Here is a 22,681-nt window from a genome sequence, read left to right as displayed (position 1 = left end):
CGAACAGTAAACACGTTCCAATTGCTTTCCACACAACACACATATGGAGTATTGACACGGTTTATAGGGATATGTTGGATTGTTGATTGTATTTTAAACTAATATTGAATTTATTTTGAGCATACAAAGTTTCTTTAACGTACGTGTGGGCCACATTAATTAGCTCATGGCCCTTACTAGGCCCTGGGGCATTGTGTTTGACAAGTGTGGAATTATATAGAAAAAAAGATGATGTTGAACTTCTTTTAAGAAAAGATTCAATAATTGCTGTTTACAGATTGTGCAGCAACATGTAATCCTGTCTCCTCTCGCGTCGGATCATATCTTCAAATCTTGTTTCTTGGGATAATCCCTTGTGTTGCAGTGTTATATTTGGCTGTTTATCTGTCATTAAAGCACTTTCTCTCTTCATTTGAGTCACACACAAACACCACAAGAAATGCAGGTTTTTCCTCATGTGTTTTTTATGGTAAGACAGCCATCATTCTCTCAGCAGATACCCTCACTTTTCTTCTTATCCTCTCTTATCCTTTCGTCTCATCTAATCTCTTCCCTTCTCATCCTCCTTTTCAGACAGGAAGCCCCTGGCTCGACATCAATGAGCTCAGTCCCGAAAAGAGAAGGAAAGAAGATGGACGGAGTGACGGAAAACTGGGCAAAATATAATTCATAAAAAGAGGAAATGGCAAAGATTTCATAAATACTCCTCATAATAAGTCAAGTGGCAGAAGAAAAGTGAAGCAGCAGTTTCCTTTTCAAAAACTCTTTAATCTCACCCTTCTGCTGAATAAAAAGAGACAAGGAGGAGAAATCCACGCTGAAGTCGTATTCACAAATCGCCACTTTTTAACATCACACACTCTCACATATAAACAATGACTCTAAAAGATTTGACAGCGTCAGCTCACTTAAGCTCGTTCAACCTGCATGTACAACGACAATATATGTGCACTGTTATTATATCTGCACCTATATTATGATATCATTAAAAAAGCTTGATCATAATTGAAGTTAACAAATACCGATGGAATTTAGAATGCAGGCGAAATGTACGGTTTTGACTCTCATTTAAAAGAGGGAAACGCCACAACGGTGAAGCCGCTTCTTTTTACGAACGCTAGATGGAGGTGTTGCATCGTAGCCTGCAGCAGGACGTTCCTTCTGGCACCATCTGCCTGGGACAGTCTTTTTAAGAACTTACAAGGCGGAGAAAACCCCTCACTTTACCTCGCTGAGGAGGAGCCTGCAAACACACCGACATGTCTCAAAGTGGAGGCTGACATACACAAGTGTGACGGGTGAATACGTGACACAGCGCCAAGCTCTCAGTGATGCTTGTGAGGCAGGTCCAGGAGACATTGCGAACCGATGACCAAGTCTGATCGGCAGCTGCCCAAGACAACATCTGTGGCGAAACCATAGCAGCCGCCTCCTTCTCTGTGCTCCAGGTAAGACGCTCTCAGGAATGTAAGGACAGATTGCCGCAAGACTTGCGTGACATTCCTGAGCAACACATAACAAACATGTACTTATCTCACATATTTTCAACCTAAAATATATGTATTTTTATTATGTTGAGGCAAAAATATTAGGCACAAATCTGAAGCTCGGAACTGTTTCCTACGGGCTAAAACACAGATGGATGGCGTTGACATGTCTGGACACAGAGTGCAGGTGTAAAGTTAGTTCTCACATACGCTGAATTTCTGCCTACATTTGCTTGATTAGGTATTATACAGACAAGTGTGTTCTGCAACAGAGTGTGACTAGAATCCTTTACATTGAAGAAGCACTATCGATGACATTTGACTCAACAGCCTACTTTCTTGTTCTCCTGTGATGATTTGTACTAAAGTAAATATCATTAGAAATAGCAGACAATGGCAAAGCGCTGGGTGCAATTGCGTGTTTTCTCAAGAGAGCTTAAGTTGTCACGGCTCCCGTGTCATGTGTGAACCACTGTTTTTTTTAGGTCCGCGTTCGCCACTTTGGAAAATCTTTCTTTACTCTTAGCATAATTGTTTTCCTGGTGCCGCCTGACTGTCCCGGGCCCCGTGGGGGACGCCCTGCCCGCAGATAGACAACTCTGCCCGGCTGGGGACAAGCCGAGTCCTGCCATGTTTCTGAAGTTTGCTGGCTGACTTTGAACTGCAGCTGCTCGAGGTGGAAATCAATCCGTCTCCATCTTCCCCCTCCTGTGTCTCTCTTGTCAACCCTCCACTACCCTGCAGCCTGAAGATCACCTCGCTTCTATCTTTCATGTTCACAGGAAGAAAGGTTGAGAGGGTGCAAAGTCAGAGGACAGTGGGTGGAGATGTAACTAATCTACAAAAGAAGATCAGTGATGGTGGGCAAAGTCTTCCAGTGACTTCTGATCTGAAGTTGCGTTTGAAAAACCATGCAGCTTTGAGTCACGCGACTCGCTTTGTTGCTTTTCAAAACCGTGGCCTAATAGAGGGTTTCATGGAGCACAGGGACATGGTTACAACACTTCTCAGCTCAGATTCCCTCATGCATTAGAATTATGGCTACGATGTTTGGAAATGATCAGTATTATTCAACATGATGCAAACATTGATACAAGAAAGGACAGTCTGCTACATGAGGACATAAATTGTTTCCGAATTTTGACATTTAGGCAGCACTATACACACAAAGACCCAGAACATTGGCTACCAAAAAGGCTACCAATACTTGACATAAGTACGGTGATGGGAGAATAGAACCAATTTGCAAGCCTTCAGTCTACAACACCCCCACATAATCTCAAGAGATTAGCTATTAGATTGCTAAACCTACAATTGAGACGACTAGTTGCACTTGTTGAAGTTAAATTGTGCCCAAAGTATATACTTCCACAGCTTCCAGTCTCTCTTAGAATGTGTTCCCCAGCAACCACAGAGAGGGCCAGCGTTCAAATCGTCATGGGTTTGTGTCATAAAGAGGTTCAGGAAAACCGGACAAAAACATGACTGATTGTAATGGTGATTTATAGACATTAGTGATGCCCATTTCTTCATGGATAAACCATGGTAGTGCAAATTCAAACAGCTAAGCTAGCTATTATCGAACAAACCACTGACCCTGAAACCAAAAACATGTTTTCAGTTGAGTCCAAGTTCTTAGATTCAATTGAAAAATACTCCCTGTATCCATTGGACCTTCCTTTGTGCTTTCCACAACAAGCTTGAAATATCACTTTTCTAATCATAGGCTTCACTCGTGAAATCATTATTTCAATATGAGTAGTGCACCAAATCAAAAGTGACGTTCCCCGCAGAGGCCAGAGGGGGCGAGCATAATCAGATTGGGGTTTGTGGTTAATTTTGTGCGCCGAGGAGCGTCTGAAGTGAACCAAAATCAGGCAGATCGGTTTTCTCGAGGAAAAGTTCAAGGCAACGGATGGATGAAATTACAGAATTAATGCGCTTGGACGGTTTGATTTAGTCATGTAAAAATGACATTTTCAATTCACATTGTATCGATAGGTGTGGTCAGGATTTTAGCCTCAAAACTAAGCAAAGAGAGAAAGGAATTCCTGACGGCAGATTAGGCTTCCCACCTACTGCTGCGGCTAAATAAACAGAGACAGAGACAGAAAAAGACAAGGGAGACATCTTGGGATCCGACAGAGCTAAATAGGAGAACACAGTTTGAGGAAGAGGAGATGATGAAAGACAAATCACCAGCAGGCAGAGAATCAAAGAGTCTGCCGACTCACTGGAGCACGGATAGGTGTGTGTGTGTGTCTGATGTATCTTCTTTTCATGTCCCCTTCCAGTTTGTTTTTTCTGCAAACTGAGTGGGAAGCTCTTACTAAGTATATAATTAAAGCAATCAAGAGATGAGGAGGGATGAAGCAGCAACATAGTTACAGCACACACAGCAGTGAAACTCAAACATACAGACACAACACACATTTATGCTGTCGGTATAAACTGATAATCATTTGCTATACTGCGCAACTGTCGCCTTTAATAACAAGAAGATCTCTCTCCTCTTTCTTCACAAGTCAGATTCGCATGAATTCATTCATTTAGAAAGCGAGTTTTGACACCCACTGTGAAAATACAGCTCACACTGATGAACCCTGGCGCTGCAGCGAAATGGGATTAGACTAAATGGATATTTAGTGAGCATATGAGGGCCAGCTGTCGGGCTGAGGTTTGCTTCCGACTGCAAAGCTGGAAATCGCTTTAATCACGTGTTTATTTTCGGATGAAACTTAAACACTAATCATGTGGTAAATGAGACGTTTTCATCTCCGGCTCATTTGACGGCTGGTACTGAGCAGGTGGAAAGTTTCGGATTGAGGAACAACATGGTAATGTGTGGGAAATTTAGAGAGTCACGGCCGCGTAACGTGGTGCGGCAAAATCAAATATCACCGTTTCGGAGAAGAGTCATGCCGCGGTTGGTCTTGTTTGAGTGACAGCCGCACCAACACCCCGCTATTACGTAGCCCGCCGTCTCCAAATCATAGAAAGGAGACAAAACGCCAGCAGCACATTCTTGCTTCACAATTAACTTCACTAGAAAATAACTTAAGTGGTGCGGACCACTTGAAAGTAAAATTTGGCCAAGTCATAAAGTGCAGGCTTCAGTGAAGTTCTCTAAACTTAACATAAAAAAAAGAAGACAGATGATTGTGGCTGGCATGTGGTAAATGATACGCTATTATTCTGACTCTTTTCTACGCTTGTTATACAAACACTTTTTGTTTTTACAATTTAGTGTGATTCACATCAGTAGAAACACCTCACTAACCTTTCGTTTTAGCAGTTGAAATGCAGAGAAAAGTTGACCAGAACTGATGCACACCTTAATGAAAGAGTACAGTCACACGATGACGGGGAACTCCACCTTGCTAGTGGTTGATCTCTGTAAAGGCTCCAGACTGATGGTTTGTGCCTGAAAGAATTCAAAACTTTCTTTAATAAGCTAGTGCTTCACAACACATGTGCCTTCAGTGCTGTACAGCATTTCTTGCATTTATCCGTAAATAACATGCCAGAAATGCATTTTATGATTCAATATTCTGCTGTATTATTTATGATTCTATATTTATGGTTCTATTTGGTTACAATTTACAAGCGCTGTTTCAAAATTTGGTCAAAAAAATACAAACATCTGGTCGCAGTCAACAACTGCCTTTGCTGACGACTGGAATGGCTAATCGTGGCAGCCAAACTCGTGACCACAATAACAGCCCTTTTTCTTTTGGGTTAGCTGTGCACTTTAAATTGCAACCATTTGTCTCCTCAGTTGAGTCCTCAGTGGTATCAGTGCACGTCTCGCAAATTGCCATGGTATCCTCCAATAGCAAGGCCCAATGGAGTTATGTTCATAAGAAAAACGGGTACGAAAAAGACATTTTATTGCAGTATCCGTAGAAATAATGAAAGCAGGTTATGTGATTTTGCAGTGATTTGTAATTGAAACCCCAAAACTGTGTCCAGAATGTCCATGAATTTTGAAGCAAAACATTTTTAACTACCCACAAAATTTTGATTCGTCAAACATAGCAGTTTAGCAGGTTGTTTCGCAGGTTTTGAAGAACATTTTTCATGCTTACGCGGTGTATAAAATCAGCAGCTGGACATTCAAAACCATAGAGCCAGTCATAGTATGAAGTCAGAGTAGCCTGAGGAGTAATTCCCCAGAGGAAAAAGCCAATCATCTCTAATGTCCTCAATCTACTCAGAGCCATGGTTTTTGCAGTCCAAAGTGCCGTTTACAATCATTAACACGCGCTCACCGTGCCGCTTATATAGCAGAGAGACCACAAAGAATACAAACACAAAAGCAAACAAACGCCAGGCTGGGGAGGAATAATGAGTGCCTGATTGGCAGTAATGGAAGGACGCCTCATTTGACCGCCAAAAAAAACCCTGAAGAACCACACACTATGGGTGATTCGCAGGAAGCTTCTGTCGACTTAACATATGCGTGTTTACGTGAGGTGACATATGGGAAATTCCATAAGCCAACTTACCTACAGGGCGGATTCATTCCTCTATTAAACTCTCAGCTTAGTTTATCGAATCTGTCTGTCATGTTGATAATCATTGCAAATCTCTTGACCGCTTTGAAGATCTAAAATGAGTTTGAATGTCATTAAGACTTCAAAAACTTGACTTGATAATCTTGTGGTTTTGTCGAAATGCGTTCCCTTGTACTTCAGGTCAGCAGGGTTGTTTTTGTGCAGTAATGTTAATGACACTGAGCTTCTCACTTTGAGTGTTCCATTTCATATTAAGAAAAAGTTCATTTTAATTTGAATACAGCTCTAAAGAAGTGTGGGAGTAAAATGGTGCCTTCTGCCCTGTCGGTGAGGTGATCATCTATTTAAACCAAGCAGAAAATAGGAGGCAATGACACATATAAAAACAAAGGAGTTATTTTTCAGATTATCGGCTCGTTGGAAGACTAATATCCCGAGGGGGCCGTTTTTTTATCTCCGACCTGCCTCAACAGAGAGAAGTCGAGCCAGAGAGAAGCTTGAAAGACTGTCTTAAGAGTCTTCAAACACACTCATGTGAGTGTCAGTGTGTATGTGCGCCTCACTTTAACCCCATAATGAGTAGCCTCCAGGGGGTCTATAGCCATTTTGGCTGCGCTTCATTTCCTGCCACCTTCCCTTTTATCTTATAAAACACAAACACACACAGTAGGACACAAGCACCACTACAACCGGACACACACCGGTTGTGGTCTTACCACAACGAGTTGCGCGTTGAGACTCTCGTCCTCCATGAAATTGTGTGTATAAGCAAGTGTTTATGAGTGTGTTTTTGGGTGTAAGCCATAATTAAGCAAAGATCAAGGCTCGGGGCTCTGGGAATTAGACATCATAGAAGATCAGACGCTTTTGCTGACGTTTTTTTTTAACTCAAGTCTGCGGCATGGAAGAGTGAAATCAGAGGTCTGGAGCCAGACAGAAAGATTTCAATTCGAGATGAAAGATAATGCTGGCTTCTTACAACAGCTCCCCCAACCTTTGAGGACAGACACGCACCGAGACATTTGTGCATACAGAGGCGCACACAAGTTTATGCTCGTATTGAGTTGAACTGGACCAGTTAAAAATTTGAAGATGCTTCAAATGAAGAAAAAAATAAAAGACTAATTCAGAAGTTATTGTAAATTATTGTAAGGAAATTGTCTATGATGCATTTGATCTTCATTAAATCTCATTTTGTCAATATTTTATTTTTATTTGCTGGAAAGTTTGACCGACCCATATACCACATTTTGGGTCACTACCAAGCCCGTAGCTTCTTTTAGGGATACACCATTACACCAGTTTCAATGAAAACGATATGGTGTCAACATGACAACAAAAGATGTGTACAGCAGATACCAGAAAAAAAATCGAATTGAAATTACCAGTAAGAAACAAGCCCATGTTTGTGTGTGTGTTTGTGTTTCATAAAGCAATCTTTGATGAGTAAGTGCTAACACTACTTTATGTACAATGATAAAGTTCAGTTATTGTCTCTTAAATCCTCATGGCAACATGAAGAAACCAAAAACATGGGCCCCAGACAAAATCTTGGGTCGGGAGGGTTAAGAAAGCCTGAACTGCCATACTAACCTTTATCAGGTTCCAATGATGATTTCCAAGTTGTATGTTGAATTCATTTACATGAACTTCAATGCAAAAAAAAGCCAGCTCTTCCTCTTATTGGCTTTGTAAAAGCAACATATTATTCTTTTTCACATGTAACATGCTAAAGAAAAGCAATGATGAGCTTTTTCCGATAAGGCTGTCAATAGTTTTATACTTTACCAATGTTTTTTTTTTTTTTTGCATGCAACGGTAGTTAAGATGATTTTCTGCAGCGGGACAGAACAGATTTTTCAAGCCATGTGGGACAGCATAAATGTAAAAAATTAAATAAAAAAAATGTTACCCCAAATAGGGGAAGTCAAAACTGAACCCAGGATGGACGATGGTTGAAAAAGAGCGACAGGTAATTCGGTGATATCAGCAATCCTCATGCGTGCTGAGGTTAGCCAGCAGTGATGCGTGTTTGCAGTTATGAGACAATGGAATGCCATGAGTGACTCTCCCGCTGTTATTACATTTATCTGCAATGATGTGATGGCGCAACAGAACAGTGAACTCATCTGGCCACACACACGTTTAAACAGTAAATCACTACTGTTGGCAACAGCATTTGTAATTTCCTCCGAGCAAGCTTCACTGATTGAATGTTGAATTAATAAAAACAATTTACGACTGCCTTCTGTCTCCTTCAGGAAGAAGACGCAAACATGTCAGAGAGGAGAGGTCAGGCCAAGTCCATCGTTCTGTCGTCACTATTTGTGAGTATGACTCCCGCGCATTGCTTCTCACCTTCGTAGGGGCAATTCTGTTTGATTCAAATGAAAAATCCTTTCATTCTTTAACCACACATTTCACCTGGACAACACATTTTTAACGTTTCACTCCACTGTTTTTCACCCAGCGCTCTGATTTGTTCAACATTATGGACTGCCGCCACGATACTTGGCACAAGCTAGCATCCAGTGGAGCAGGAGTGGGCTCCAGCTGCTTCCAAATACTTAGCAGGATTTGTACCAGTTCTCAAGACTTCATGCAGAAGACAAATATGATGTTACTTGAGTGAAGATATAACTATATATATAGATAGTTAGTTAGACTCACAACACAATCTGTTTCCATTACACAATGACTTTACTAAGGCATAGCTGACAACCCAAATGTGAATCTGCATAAATAAAAGTTTCTTCTTCACAATATTAAATGTCCTTTCTGTTATTTTTTTGCCAGCTAAATCAAAAAGTACACTCATAAATCAGGATTGGCGCACCTCTTAAGTCACACGCTTGCGCTAAATCTCTGACACATTCATGGCTCTGACAGCTTTTTTCAACACCGACTTAAGCAGGAAAACAAATTACATCCAAAAGTCACTCTTATCTCATTTCTGTCTTCCTCCATCTTCTTCACAGAAACATCCCCTAAATCTCTCCTGCTGTCCTCTACCCAGCCTGTTTTTGGTTATCTCTGTTTATTCTGAATTACAAACAGAACACAGGCCTGGTCTGCACATATATACATCTGTAATGTATGAAAATACACACATTAAAAGCAATTCATCTTTGTAGGGTCTTTTTTTTCTGAAACAGTTGGTTCCAGTCCATAACTCTGGATAACAGATGATTTCAAATATTTAAACGTCAGTTTAGAACACCATTGTGTGTTCTGTGGTGAAGCTGCTTCCTATTAGAACCACAGAACAATCCCCCTTGAACTATTACTGGATTAAATTAGGGTATTGTATCACGATAAGTTGTTCTGTATTGCTTGCCCATAACTTTGTCATCACACGCATCAGCACCATGTCATACAAGATGTACATGATGTATATGTTGGAGGGATCTACACACACTTTCTGTGTTATTATTTATTGCAAAAGAAAACATTGCACATTTATCAGTAACAAGAAGAGTGTTTAATAGTTGAAATCTCTCTCTGATATTGGTTTAAATGGGCATGTTTTAGTCAGACATGAAAGTAATTGCAGCGTTTTTAAACGTTTTTTTTTCCATATTAGCAGTAATGTGGAAGCAGGGATCGGCTTTAACAATTACCTGATGGCTTGTTAATACAAACAAATTACTCGGTGGCTAACAAGTATTCCATGTAGGTGGTCCCCCAAGGCCACAGCTCCACAAACTTTTTCCACAGTCTCATTATTTCCACAAACATTCAGATTCATCTGTGAACAACAACATATAAAACCAACCAAGAGTGGAGTCTTCAGCACCATATAAAGGATTCATTATACAGGATAAGTCATAGACGGACGAGTGAATACAATGAAATATAAGACCGATTTTTGAGTTTAATTTCATTATATGACACCACTATCGTTCCTTCATTCTTGCAGGTATGTTGCATGTTTGCCAGTGCTGAGTATTCCAGCTGTGGGGAGTACGAGTTCCTGAACCAGACCAGTAACAGCTGCCAGGCCTGCCCACAGTGCCAGCCAGGGCAAGAACCACACATGGTAAGACACGAAACTCGGATGACAAAATCGCAAAAAGGAGCACACTCACAAATGTAAAATGTTTGAGAGTGGTATTGGACCACGCAATGATGTACAGCAATTCAACTTATGGTCAATTACTTTGCCAGACATAGCCACAAGATATTTTTGAAGAAAAAACTCAATATTATTATTATTATTGTTGTTATTTAAATTCAAATAAGTATGTATATATTCTAACAGCTTTATTGTCAATATAAATAGGAAGGAACAGAAATGATAACATGTCTATAGAATATATTACTGTATACAAAAATGATCAATAAAGCTAAATAAATTTAAAAAATAGATTTAAAAAAACAAGGAATAAATAAAAATAAAACACAACTTTAATGCAGGCATAGATAATAGAGGCACTCGTGTGTCCCTTCGGAAATAATTAAAACCAGTCAGATGTCAGTCACCAACCAAACAAAAACAACTGAACGGAAAACAGTTCTTCACCTCTAGGTGTCGCCCGTGCTAATAACACAACTCTGTCGACAGCAGATACAGACTACAGTAAGAAATTGATCTTTGAAGCAACAGGTTTCAGTAGACGGACGTGCAGATGTGTTGTGTTTGACCTCTATGCAAGGCTGCATGTGTGAAAAACACACATCTGTCATATTGAAGAGGGTTTTTTGGTTGTGTGATTAGAGCTGTCTTTGCACTTTCCCCTGTGAGTCTGATCCTGAGGGGTAAGGAAGCCTTTAATTCATGCTTTTCCCATAAGCCTTTCCGAGTGTTATTGTGTGTGAGCGTTTTGAAATCCTTTCAAGCCTGACATAAACACAGGGAGACTCTTCTGAGCAGAGACATCACACAATACTCGCCCACACACAAACAGACATTAAGGCCTTTAAGGGTACAAATAAATTCTTCATATTAACATCAGCCATCAATCCCACTATTATTTGAGCCGTGACAGTTTGCTTTATTTATATAACCAAACATCTCAACAGCTGTAATTATTTTGGACATTTGAACACAAACCATTGCTGAATATTCACATTATCTTTTTAAAAAATACAGCCAGAAAAATGTAACTCCATCAGTTCAAATTCCCTCACCTAATTCACAGCCGCAACAACTTGGCCTTGAAAAGAAATGTGAAAGTATTTTTAAATGGTGTGTAAATGAAAAGATGAGCAGGTGATGCTGTGACTGCCGTTTTACTTCAAACAGCCCCTCTGAGACTCACAGGCGTCAAAGAGTGAGAAAGAAATATTAGATTTCTCTCTAAATCGTTCGGCAGTGGCCCAGAGCTAAGAGGCATAGGCTTACTTTAGAAAGATGTGAGGGGGGAACCAAAGATGAAAGAGACAGCAATGTGTGTGTGTGTGTGTGTGTGTGTGTGTGTGTGTGTGTGTGTGTGTGTGTGTGCAAGTGAGTGTATCTGTAGCTTTACACCGGGAATAATCTGAAAGATGTGGCAGGAGCAGCGATACATCAATGACCAAACTGAGAGATTTAACACGTGCTGACATGAGAAAGAATAAATCTGAATGTGAGGGAATCATATCATTGCTGATTTCTTTTGCAGACATGTGGCTACGGTGTCAAGGATGAGGACTTTGCCTGCGTGCCGTGTCCACAGGGGAAATACTCAAAGGGTAAATATGAGATCTGCAGACGTCATAAAGACTGCGACGCTTTCTACAAAGCCACAGTTCGCATCCCGGGGACACCTGACAGCGATGCAGAGTGTGGACCATGTTTACCAGGGTAAGTAGAAAACACCAGCCACATCGATAAACATCTAATCCTCTGACCTCTTTGATCAATCATTCACCATCTATTAGTGACAAATCGAACTCTCTTAGATCAAGCAAGCACATACTGTACCTCAGCCAAGCTGCTCATATCCACCTGTTTACTTATTCCCAGAGCTCCTACAACACACGGAAGGCATCAAAAAAAGATCTGGTCATATGACTGGCAGTGCAACACAGTTGAAATAAACAGGGGGATTTTTTTATAACCTTCGTAAAACCAAATTAACCATGCAATGACTCCCCATTAAAATAAAATCACTTCTAAAAGCAACTTGCAGTGCGACTCGAAATGAGTAGACACTGGTTTCCAACCACCATTGTGACTTGCCCCCCACCTCTCTGACGTCATGTTGAAAATAGTAGATCTACTTTCAGGGGGGCAGGTCTAAAGTTGAAGCAACGTCAACATGACACATCAGAGGGGCAGAATTGTCTGTATCTTCAAAGCAAAAAAAAAAGGACTGGACGCTGCTCTGTCTTGGTCTATCACATCTGTGAAAGGAGTGTCCAGCTCATGGAGTTATAAACTTAGTACGATCAGCTTCTCTTCCATTTCACTTCTTTTTCAAATGAATTTTCCCTCTCTACATAAGTCACCATAGATCACGGCTCTGGTTTTAATGCGACAAATACCGGCCCAAAAACATTTCATGGTGATGGACCGATGAGGCCTCATGAAACAGTGTCCTACTTTACAGAGCTCAACAGGTGGCACTCTTGGGTTAAAAATGAGGTGAGGTTCTCAAATCTAAAGAGAGAGAGAGTGCCATCTAGTCGGCTCTGAAAATGAGGGCACTGTTTCATGAAGCATTACAAACACATTAATAGTATTGCACCTCTAGTTCCATGTTCTTCCAAGTTATAAAAATAGGTGCAACCCCAAATACATAACACTCACTACTCTGTGAATGGAGGAGGCTATAACACAGACATTGCAGGTATTTTCTCATCATTTGTGAATCCAAATCTATTATCTGTCTGAATTATTTTAAAATATTCATTCCACATCCGAGCCAAAATATTATCACATCTGCTATAATCCCACTTGTAAAAAGTGCTTTTTACGTTTAGGTCTCAAGTTCAATGTGCCATTCAACATCTGCCGATCACAGAACAATAAGTGCACACACTTGTGGAGCCTTCTCAAGCTTGCCAGCCCAAATGATTTAATAGCTCTCTCACAGTGACTCTCTGTCGCATTCCTCCAGTCTACCGCCTCAGAGGTGCTTTTTGACTCATGGCGATATCTGTACCAAGTGAAGTTTTCTGCCCCCAGGGCGTCAATTATCAGCGTTTCTTCACCCTGTCAAACTTTTCACCCCAGCTGCTTTCGCAGTGTTGAGGTGCAGCACAGGGAGAGTGCATACTTTAGCTCGCCTGTCCAAAAGCCTTCCCTGAAATACGTTATCTTTAACAGAGAAGCAAAATGAAATCGCTGATTCTATTAAGTCCATGTTTCAAAGTAGATCATTGTGTGAAGTGAATATGTAAATAAAGATAAGCAAAAGTCATTAATGTTACTTAATGTTTAATAGATGCTATAATATTAATTAAGAATAATATATTCAGGTTGAAGCAATACACAGAACCTAGAATAATAATCGATGCTACGTTCTCTCTAACTTACCGTGTAAAAGTTGATGTTTGATTTCTGTACAGGTATTACATGTTGGAAAACAGGCAGAGGAACCTGGGATGGGATGGAATGGTTTGCCACTCGTGCCAAAATGCCCCTCCAAACACCAAAGAGTGTAAGACCCTTATATTTACTACTGACCGACTGTTCCGGGGAAATAGCCCTTCTTTTCAGATCAAAACCACTTTTTATCTCCACGACTCTTGGTACAAACACAGGAAGAGCTAAATCAAAAGCTATAAAACTTAAAAGTCTCATGGAATGAGAGGAAATGGAAGTGGCACGTTGTGCAAAAGCAGATGTACAGCGCGATCAAAGGCTGGATGCAGTTTAAAGAAACAATCGACGGGCAGAAGTTCTGCTGAGGTCTACCAGACCATTCAGTGTGGGAACTGACACCTGCAGTTGCTCTTTGCTTCCTAAATATCTGCTTTAAAGGAGCGCTAACCCAACTCTGATGTGTATGTGTTGACAATAGTCCGCCTCTTCAGCCAAATATCTGCTGAGCATCTGTAAAAAGAAACCATTAAAAGCATATGGCTATAGAGCAGCACCTCATGGAGGTGGACATCATGGTGGATTAACTCTGGATGCCAGCGTTCGCCGACGTTCTGATTTGTAATGTCCTTTCAAAACAAGTTTAAAGACTGTCTTGTTGTGGAATTACCCTAACTGTGCATGAACCTCTCAGTAGATTGTACTCTCCAACCTGAAATGGTCTCAACTTAGATTTAGTGAGTCATTTTTCAGTTGATTCTGACAGCAGTTGAAAACCCATCAATCCTCTGATGACGCAGTGGGAAAAAAATGTGTTTGACTATGAACACAAAAAAGATATGACTTTACAGTACAAATCATCTAAGTCAAGCCAACTAACTTTTTTGTTTTGATTTGAGGAGCATGAATTTGAGATAGATAGGTCCGGGTAAAGGAGTGTCATCTCAAGAGCATGACCTGCAAAACCTCAGCAAATAAAGCAGCTGAACTCACATACTAATCCCTGAAGAACTCAGAACCAAAACCTTTAGGAAATGAGCTAACGCCACAGTAACACCCCAAATGTATGTGAATTCTTCCACAATCCCACATTGTCTCCTGTGGTTGTGACCACATGCGATTAAGAGATTTCGCTCGCAAATTGAAGGAATGTTAATGAGGTCGGATCATTGTTTGTTACCAATAAATGCAGCTCAGGGATTTGAATTCACAGAGCCGTAATTGCTTAGAACCTCCTCTGTAATTGCATAGCCCGGAAATGAAGGGTACTGTCATTGAGTCCTATTTAATGAGAGTGTTTTGGAAGGCGAAAAAAAAGTAAAGCGGGGCGGGCAATGAAAACGATATGCAGTGTGTGTGAGTGGATAAACACTCGATTTTCAACAGCAACTTAATTGCCACTTCGAGGCGGTGAAATAAAATCCGATTGAATAAATGAAGAGAGCACATAAATCAAGCTCATTTCGTGAATTGCACTTTTGACTTTGATTTTGAAAGCAAATTTCCACATTCAGGAACTTAGCTAAACAGAAAGGGAGATACGAGTGAAGGTCAATTTAATAAGTGATATACAGTCCACTACGCTCTATAAACGATTAGACTCATGTTCACGTCACATAGTGGTTTATACAAGATTATTTTAATAAATACCAGATACTTTTTTGCCCTACACAATATAACAAGACACAAAATGTTCATCCTGGAAAAATAACAAGCACATTTTCGGAAGTTCTGCCGTATTCAAAGAGGAGTGGAGCAGGCTGATACTTGCCGTGTAATCTGTAAATTACTTCAGCTTCTGCAATTCTGTGTGCATGAGCATACATGGCAATTAAAAAATTGGAAGTTATGAGGATGATAAACGAGTCACATGCTCGTTCTTGTGCCAATGTTTGCTCTTGGAAACCTTCAAAGGTTTTTTTTTTTTCAAACCTTACCCTTTCTAAGTGAAGCAATTCATGAAATTATATAAAATCAATGTTGCTACTGGAGACTAACCTAAATGTGTGCTTTGGGAAAGGACAGTCTTAGAGCATGTGAGGCACCATCAAAACACAGGGTTCCAGATCATATACTGTTGAGTTATCTGGGCTAAGTAGTGTAGTATAGCTTCTACAGTAATGACAAGAATTATTAGGGTAATAGAACTGCTTGTTTTTGAGAGACACTAAAGCTAACCAGGGCATCTGCTGAGATTAGATTATTTATTTCATTTTGTAATGCAGGACTTTAAAATATGATGTATTCAACAGGCATGCCCTCCACTGGACCCAAAGAAAAACCCCAAGCAGACTCAGGCAGCACTACTGTGTTTCCTCAACCACACAAAGGTACAAACACACATTGACAGTGTGAGTCATAATCACTTGATGCTCAAAGTCACTACGATTTCAGATCCCACAGGACAGGGCCACCTAGCCACGGCCCTCATCATCGCCATGTCAACCATCTTCATCATGGCCATCGCCATTGTCCTTATCATCATGTTTTACATCCTCAAAGCCAAACCGAGTGGCCAAGGTGCAACACAGTACAATAAAAGATGGGCACTGTGATTTGCTATGTCTAAATGTATTTTTTTTTCTGTGTCTGAGCAGCTTGTTGTACAGGTCAAGTGGTGAAATCAGTTGAAGCTCAGGTGAACAAACAAGAGGACAAGAAGGACGTACCAGGTTAGAAAACGTGCATACACACAACTCTAGAAATGTAACTTTCCGTTTATCATTTTGTGTGGTGGATATTTCCATCTGAACTTGAAATTACATTCCAACAAAATTAGGACGCATCGCTCTCTTTAGATCACAATGCGTGCTTAGCGAACACTGTAGATTTCTATCAATAAGACAGTCACCTGTTTTTTATTCATCATGACTGAGTTCAGAGAGTATTTGTAAATATAAACAAGTCAAAAGCAAACATGTCTTTAAAATGTTTCCGTAAACAATTGTGCAACATCTAGCCGACAGTCGGCAAAATCTTGAACAGATTGGGTTAAGGGTTGAAATAATTTTCAAATTAAGGATCATGCTTTTGAAAACACGTGTGTCGAATGGTTTATTGAAAAGGTTCAAGTGTGTGATAGTGTGTTGACGATGAGAACATGGGAGTGGAATGTGACGCTTCAAAACTTTGCAATACGTTGCTTCAGGCGTCGTCTTTCTTGACATTGATGCTTTGTTGAATTTCTCACGGTCTCACATGTGAGACGCATGCACACAACCTATTGTCATACAGTATGTGTCTTGAGACAACTGGATTTAAAGAAAATACTCTGTTGATAAAGCCGTTCCCGGAGGTGCTCTGGATTAACGTGTGTGAATGAGCGTGTAAGTGGGACAGAAGCCTGTACCCTGCAGCTCTACCGGAGATTGTCAGTCACAAATACTTAATTAATAAAAGTTCAGATTACACAAAATCCGTGCTCACGGTTGTCAGACTCATTAGAGCTAACCCTTCCCTGAACCATACAAACAACTTAAAGTAATTGTGGCTCATAACATTTGGAGGAAGAAAAAAAATCATGTCTTATTACACATGATTAAATACGAGTTTCATTACAGGTCAAAAAGCTTCTTCTGTTAAAGTGACATGGTCAAAGTGGAATTTGTGATCGAGAAAAACAGAATGATATCATAATAAATATGTACACGTGCATATTTAGCTAATAAAATTCAAGCTTCCGCATTTCATTCCGATGTGAAGGGAATTGAACATAACAAGCTCAGTGTTAGGTCTGCTGATTCCTTGAACAGTGTCACGTGCATAGGGGAGCAAATGAGGAAGCACAAAAGACAAGCATTGCAGTAGTTACACAATGGTAAAGTAGCAGTATGTAAGTGAGAAAGCGAAGAGAAAAGTCAACACTTTTGTGGCGATTAAAAGAGTTTCTTCATGTTCCCTTTCCTTAGATAACGTGGTCATCTATGCGGAAAAAGATGACTTCGACAAGCTGAAAGCTCCTCCTCAGAAGACCACAAAAAGGTAGGAAAGTATTTTAAATTGTTGCTTACTTGCAGTAGATTTGCACGACCTACTGAGGTCTGAATATAAGGACAGTGGCACGAAGCCTTGTCGGCCCATCACTACTAAGAGGCTAACTTCACAATTTAGCTTGCCGGTATATCATGTGACAGTCGAACATACTTGTATTTTAGTAGCTTTCATAGATAAGGGTTGGCAGTTTAACACATGTAAGTTAAAAACCATATACAGACACATAGTTTAATGCAAACAACTCAACATCCAAAAGTAAATCTGATTAGTCAGCAGTTATTGAACAAATTTCCAATGCAAAAAAAGTGCACTCTGAGAATTCACAAACGTGGACATTAGATGAAAAGATTTAAAGACAAAAGATGCTTAATTATTATTAGAACGCAAACACCGCATCATGTACTGATATTTTTATGTTCCCCACAGTACTGTGAAGGGTGAATGAAATCTTTATTATGCTGGGCCTTTGTGTGTAGAGTCACAGACATAATGGCAAAACCAAAATTGACTCTTGAGCAACAACATCTGACATTAATTACGTCGCCACAGAGCAAGTCGCTGCAGCAGTAGGGCAACCACGTACTGTTTTCTTTTTTTATTTACTGGCCCAGCAGATATGTGCGTTTGTGGGGAATGCTTTGCTTGCATGCTTTGTTTAAACGAAGCCGAAAGCTGTTAGAGAGATTAGGGGAAGGTATGAAGAGGTGTTCGGGAGGGGGGGTGGGGAGGCAGATAAGCCCTGATGCCTCACCAACACCATGGCGGTCAGACAGGGGTGCTGTTGTTGGTGTTTATGAGGGTATTTTTTGCAAGCTAAAAACCACCATCAGGTATAGGCTTGCCAGGGCAGACAACAAAAGGACGACAGTTGCTCACTTTGGCCCGTCTGCATTGTATCTCATCCCACACGTGAAGACAATGCGGCATTATGGACCACTGTGCCAGGGTGGTGTGGAAATACAAGAGGGTGTAAATGCTGTCGAGAGTCACCCTTTGATTTTAAACAGTAAAAGTTCAACATTAAGTAGGGGCACACACTCATCAGCATCGATGCTGTGAACAGCGTGCACATTTGCTAACTGACTGTTGGAGATGTGATAATGGGTGTTGGGTGTCTAGTAAACAAAGTTGTGTATGAGCGTGGGACTGTGAAACAATGGCATCCTGTCAGCATCTCACTCAATGAGGTGCTTTTTTTCATGAGCGAATATCCAGCAGAGAGGACACATTTTTAGATGATACTTCACTGGTTCATGGTGGAAAATAGACAACATTGAACTAATTCAAGATTGTTTTTTGAACAGTGAAAACGATGCATCGTCTGAGAATGAGCAGTTGCTTAGCCGAAGCATCGACAGCGATGAGGAGGCGGCGCTGGAAAAACAGGGAACCGCTGAGCCTAATAAGCCCAAACTCAACCTGTGTCAACTCAATGCGGGTAATAAGCCAGATCTGTGCCTGCTCTCTCTGGGTCTTTTGGACCACAATCGTTCCTGCAATGGGACCCTGAAGACTGGTGCCAGCCCCACAAATAACATCATCACTAGCCCCAACCACATCGCCGACGTCAACCACATCACGAACGAAAACCACATCAGCAGTGTGACCTCAATCAACAACAACAACAAAACGCCAGGGGTAAGAATGTGATCTTCTCCGGGACGTTGCTGCAGTATAGTGATTATAAACAGATCTGAACACATTTTCTCATTACGTCTTTTTTTTTTTATTCTGACACAGATGTTACTGAGCAGAAGGAAAAAGATTCTGGATCTCTACACTAGAGCGTGCAATGTGACTGAGGGTGAGTCTATTTCATCAAAAATTATGAACCTATACTGTCATTTCATTATAACAATCGAACATTATTTCAACCTTCTCCAGGACTGAGTCCCACTGAGCTTCCATTCGACTGCCTGGAGAAGACAAGTCGCATGCTGAGCTCATCCTACAGCAGTGAAGCAGCAGTAGTAAAGACATGGAGGCACCTGGCTGAGAGCTTTGGCCTTAAACGCGATGAGATCGGAGGCATGAGTGACGGCTTGCAGCTCTTCGAAAGAGTGAGCACAGCGGGCTACAGTATCCCCGATCTCCTGACCCGCCTGGTGCAGATTGAGAGGCTTGATGCTGTGGAGTCGCTATGCTCAGACATGCTGTCTAGCGGCGAAACAGCCGCGGCAAGTGGACGACAGGGCATTAGCAGCTTTCACAGCCAGTTGATCTGCCCATCTCCGTGTCCATCTCCCTCTCAACGCTGCGCCAGTGTCTGAGTATGTGGCAGAGAATGCACTTGAAAGCATTCACAGACTCTTGGAGAGAAAATGCTCAGACGAGGACAATATATGGGGCAAACTCACATCTCCAGATACATGAAGAATGTCAGTGGACCTGATGGACTGTCAAGCTTGCAGCGCTTATCACACACAGCTACTAAAAAAATTCTTCTATCCATGTTCAGACTGATGTCTGAAGAATGTTTTAACCTTATGATTTCTATCCATAGATTAGTAGGAATACAACATTTCCCATATTAATACATTAATGTAAGGGAATAAAACTGTGTGCTGGACACATAGTTTAAAATACCCTTTAAAAAAAGATAAAATGAAGCTCTCCTATAGACAAACATTTAAAATATTTGGATCCATTTGATGCTTGTTTTAGTAACCAAAGCCGCACTAAACCTAAAATTAAAGGCTAGTTAAAGTGGGCCAAAACAGCAAACATTGTCTGAATTTATCTATGTCCCAGCTTATTTTTATGTTCGTCATGACTAAGAATTGATGCAGATCTGCCCACATGGATCAGGGTTTTGGTCGTAGCTCCTGCAGTAACATTTGCTTGCTGTAACTAATTCATGAGCAGTGGCCCAGACTGTGAACCCTGACAAGCCACGTCACTTTCACTTTTTACCTGCAGCCGAGTCCTGCCGCCACCATTAATTGTTTCGCGTGTGACTCCAAGGCCCCGTAATAAGGCTAAGTGTTGTGGTTTACAGTTGGAAAGTGCCTGTGATTTCCAGCACCTAATTAAGCATTTAAAGCCACGTAACCACTGGAAGGGCTATTAAATCCTGATTTAAAGCAAAAGTTGCCAATCGGGGGAGGCATGACTAACTGCCTCTGTCGAGTAGTAAACTTTGCAGAAGTGCAGCCAGTACTAAGGTTGTAAACATGTACCAGATCTGTTTCTGCCTTTGGGTTTCCCCGGCATTCCTTGTCGAAGGAAAAGGAATGCATTCCCAAAAGGACTCGGGGACGATGCAGGCATATAGTTTGGCACAAAATGACTTGATAAATTGTGAATACAACTAAAATGTGTGATGTACTGTTTTCCATCAGCCATCATGGGGAATGAAACAAACTTGTAAAAACAAGCCACTAGTCTCAACAATCCAGAATTAATGTAGCCATTTCAAACATCTAAATTATTACTGTCCTGTTCAGCATCAAGTTTCAATGCTACAGTCACTCTGACAGGTTAATCTGAAAACGTTTACATGACAAGGTTAATCATCTCAGTCTTCTACACGGTCTCACACAGAAGAGGAGCGTGTGAAGTTATGTATAATGCAGACACCTCGGTCAGTGTGCCACCAAGCGAAATGGGCACTCCGCCAAGGGCTTTTTCTACAGAAATATTCTCACGCAGAATTTCTGACATGATTTATTTATACAAACCTAGAAAGAAATGGACAAACCCACAAGCCAGACTCACACATGAATCTTACCTCATAGAAAAAGAACTTCAGCACTTCGTTTTAGCTCATTTTTAGGGCTCAGGATGAGTTGTTGAGGATATGTAATGACAAACAGCTATATTTATCCAACGAGGCCTTTCTCTAGCCGGATGCTTTTTAAATAATACTGGGCTAGCTAGGGGCAGAGGTACAGTATGAACACAACAAAATCATTTTTACACTCCTGTGAATGAGATACTGTAATTGTAAACATTGCAAATACTGGGGCAGGACTTCAGATATTAAAGTAATGAATTTTCATGTTCATGTTCACTCTCCTATGTCTTACTGAGTTCATAATAATAGGTCGGTGAGGCTTTATGAATCAGTGTCCTCATTTTCAGAGCCCACTATGGCACTTTCTGCTCTCAAATCTTTGAATTTGAAGAACCATTTAAATGGAGCCTCACCTCATGTTTATACCAAGAGTGCCACCTACTGAGCTCTGAAGATAAGTACACTGTATCATGAAGCCTCAATGGAACATCACTACCGATTTCATGTAAATAGTTGCTTGAGCAAAGTGTAATGGAAAGTACCATCAGATTATTATGGATGATACAATGCCTACAATGCATTACTTTACCTCAGTACCAAAAGATGGAAAACACACAGTCATTTGAGAATGGAAGCATTTATGTATATATAACTTATTAATGTTTATAATGTATGTTTGAATAAAGATGAATTGCACAAGATGTCTGCTTTTTATTATGGGAGAAAATGTCTGGAAAGCATTCTTCCCTTAATAATGTAATGGCAATGCATGTGGTTACATGTGCGACACAGCGCCTCTGGGACTTGGCATGTCAAAAGTAGAAATGCAAGATTTTCCATATTATTGAAAACACAAAAACAATTACAGACTTGTTCTTTTGAAGAAATTTTGCGTTGGTTAAAGAGCAGCCACATTAAGGGTTATTTATGTGTTTACGACAGTATTTCGCAGGGAAATGCTTGAATCAGCATTCCAGCGTGACAAGAATAGTAAATTGTTTGGAACCGCGTCTTCAATCTTGAAATAAGAAGTAAATAGCAGTGATTGAGAATTTCCTGGGCTGCCCTACAGCATGCCAGTCAATGATGAGGATGACAATAATAATGATAATAATAATTAAAAAAAACAATAAATAATACTAATATAACATTATCTCAGCCTGGAAATATATTAATGACACTGAAACATCATTACTTTTCCTCTAGATGCTCGAGAACACTTTAGGAGGATCAGATCTAGTTATGACCCCATGATCTAGTCTAGACACCTGGAGCACAAACACCTGATTATAGCAACAAAGGTAATGAATGAACTTAAAAAAAGAACAATGATTTAATGTGTCAACTTTTTGTGCTAACATAATCACCAATATCCGAACAACAATGATAAACTGATCCATCTGTCTTACGGCAAACTCTGCCTCAGCAGAAAAACTAAAAAACATATTCAGTCATACTCCCACTGAATTCCTTTCTCTCT

The 22,681-nt window shown here is 40.6% G+C and overlaps 1 protein-coding gene across 1 annotated transcript; it reads left to right on the top strand.

The window, feature by feature from the left end:
• Positions 1 to 1,241: 1,241 nt before the first annotated feature.
• edar (ectodysplasin A receptor) lies at positions 1,242 to 21,892 on the top strand. Its single transcript, XM_053877680.1, has 12 exons — positions 1,242 to 1,448; positions 8,266 to 8,331; positions 9,924 to 10,043; positions 11,608 to 11,789; positions 13,499 to 13,590; positions 15,725 to 15,802; positions 15,867 to 15,992; positions 16,070 to 16,144; positions 17,381 to 17,453; positions 18,770 to 19,103; positions 19,206 to 19,269; positions 19,350 to 21,892. Exons 2-12 carry the CDS (start codon positions 8,281 to 8,283, stop codon positions 19,733 to 19,735), a joined length of 1,581 nt encoding a protein of 526 aa, XP_053733655.1. The 5' UTR covers positions 1,242 to 1,448; positions 8,266 to 8,280; the 3' UTR covers positions 19,736 to 21,892.
• Positions 21,893 to 22,681: the final 789 nt, after the last annotated feature.

Source organism: Synchiropus splendidus, chromosome 10, assembly GCF_027744825.2.
Source record: "Synchiropus splendidus isolate RoL2022-P1 chromosome 10, RoL_Sspl_1.0, whole genome shotgun sequence".
In the NCBI taxonomy this organism is placed as follows: Eukaryota; Metazoa; Chordata; class Actinopteri; order Syngnathiformes; family Callionymidae; genus Synchiropus; species Synchiropus splendidus.
The sequence above is the reverse complement of the archived record's forward strand: the minus strand, read 5'-3'. Positions and strand labels throughout refer to the sequence as shown.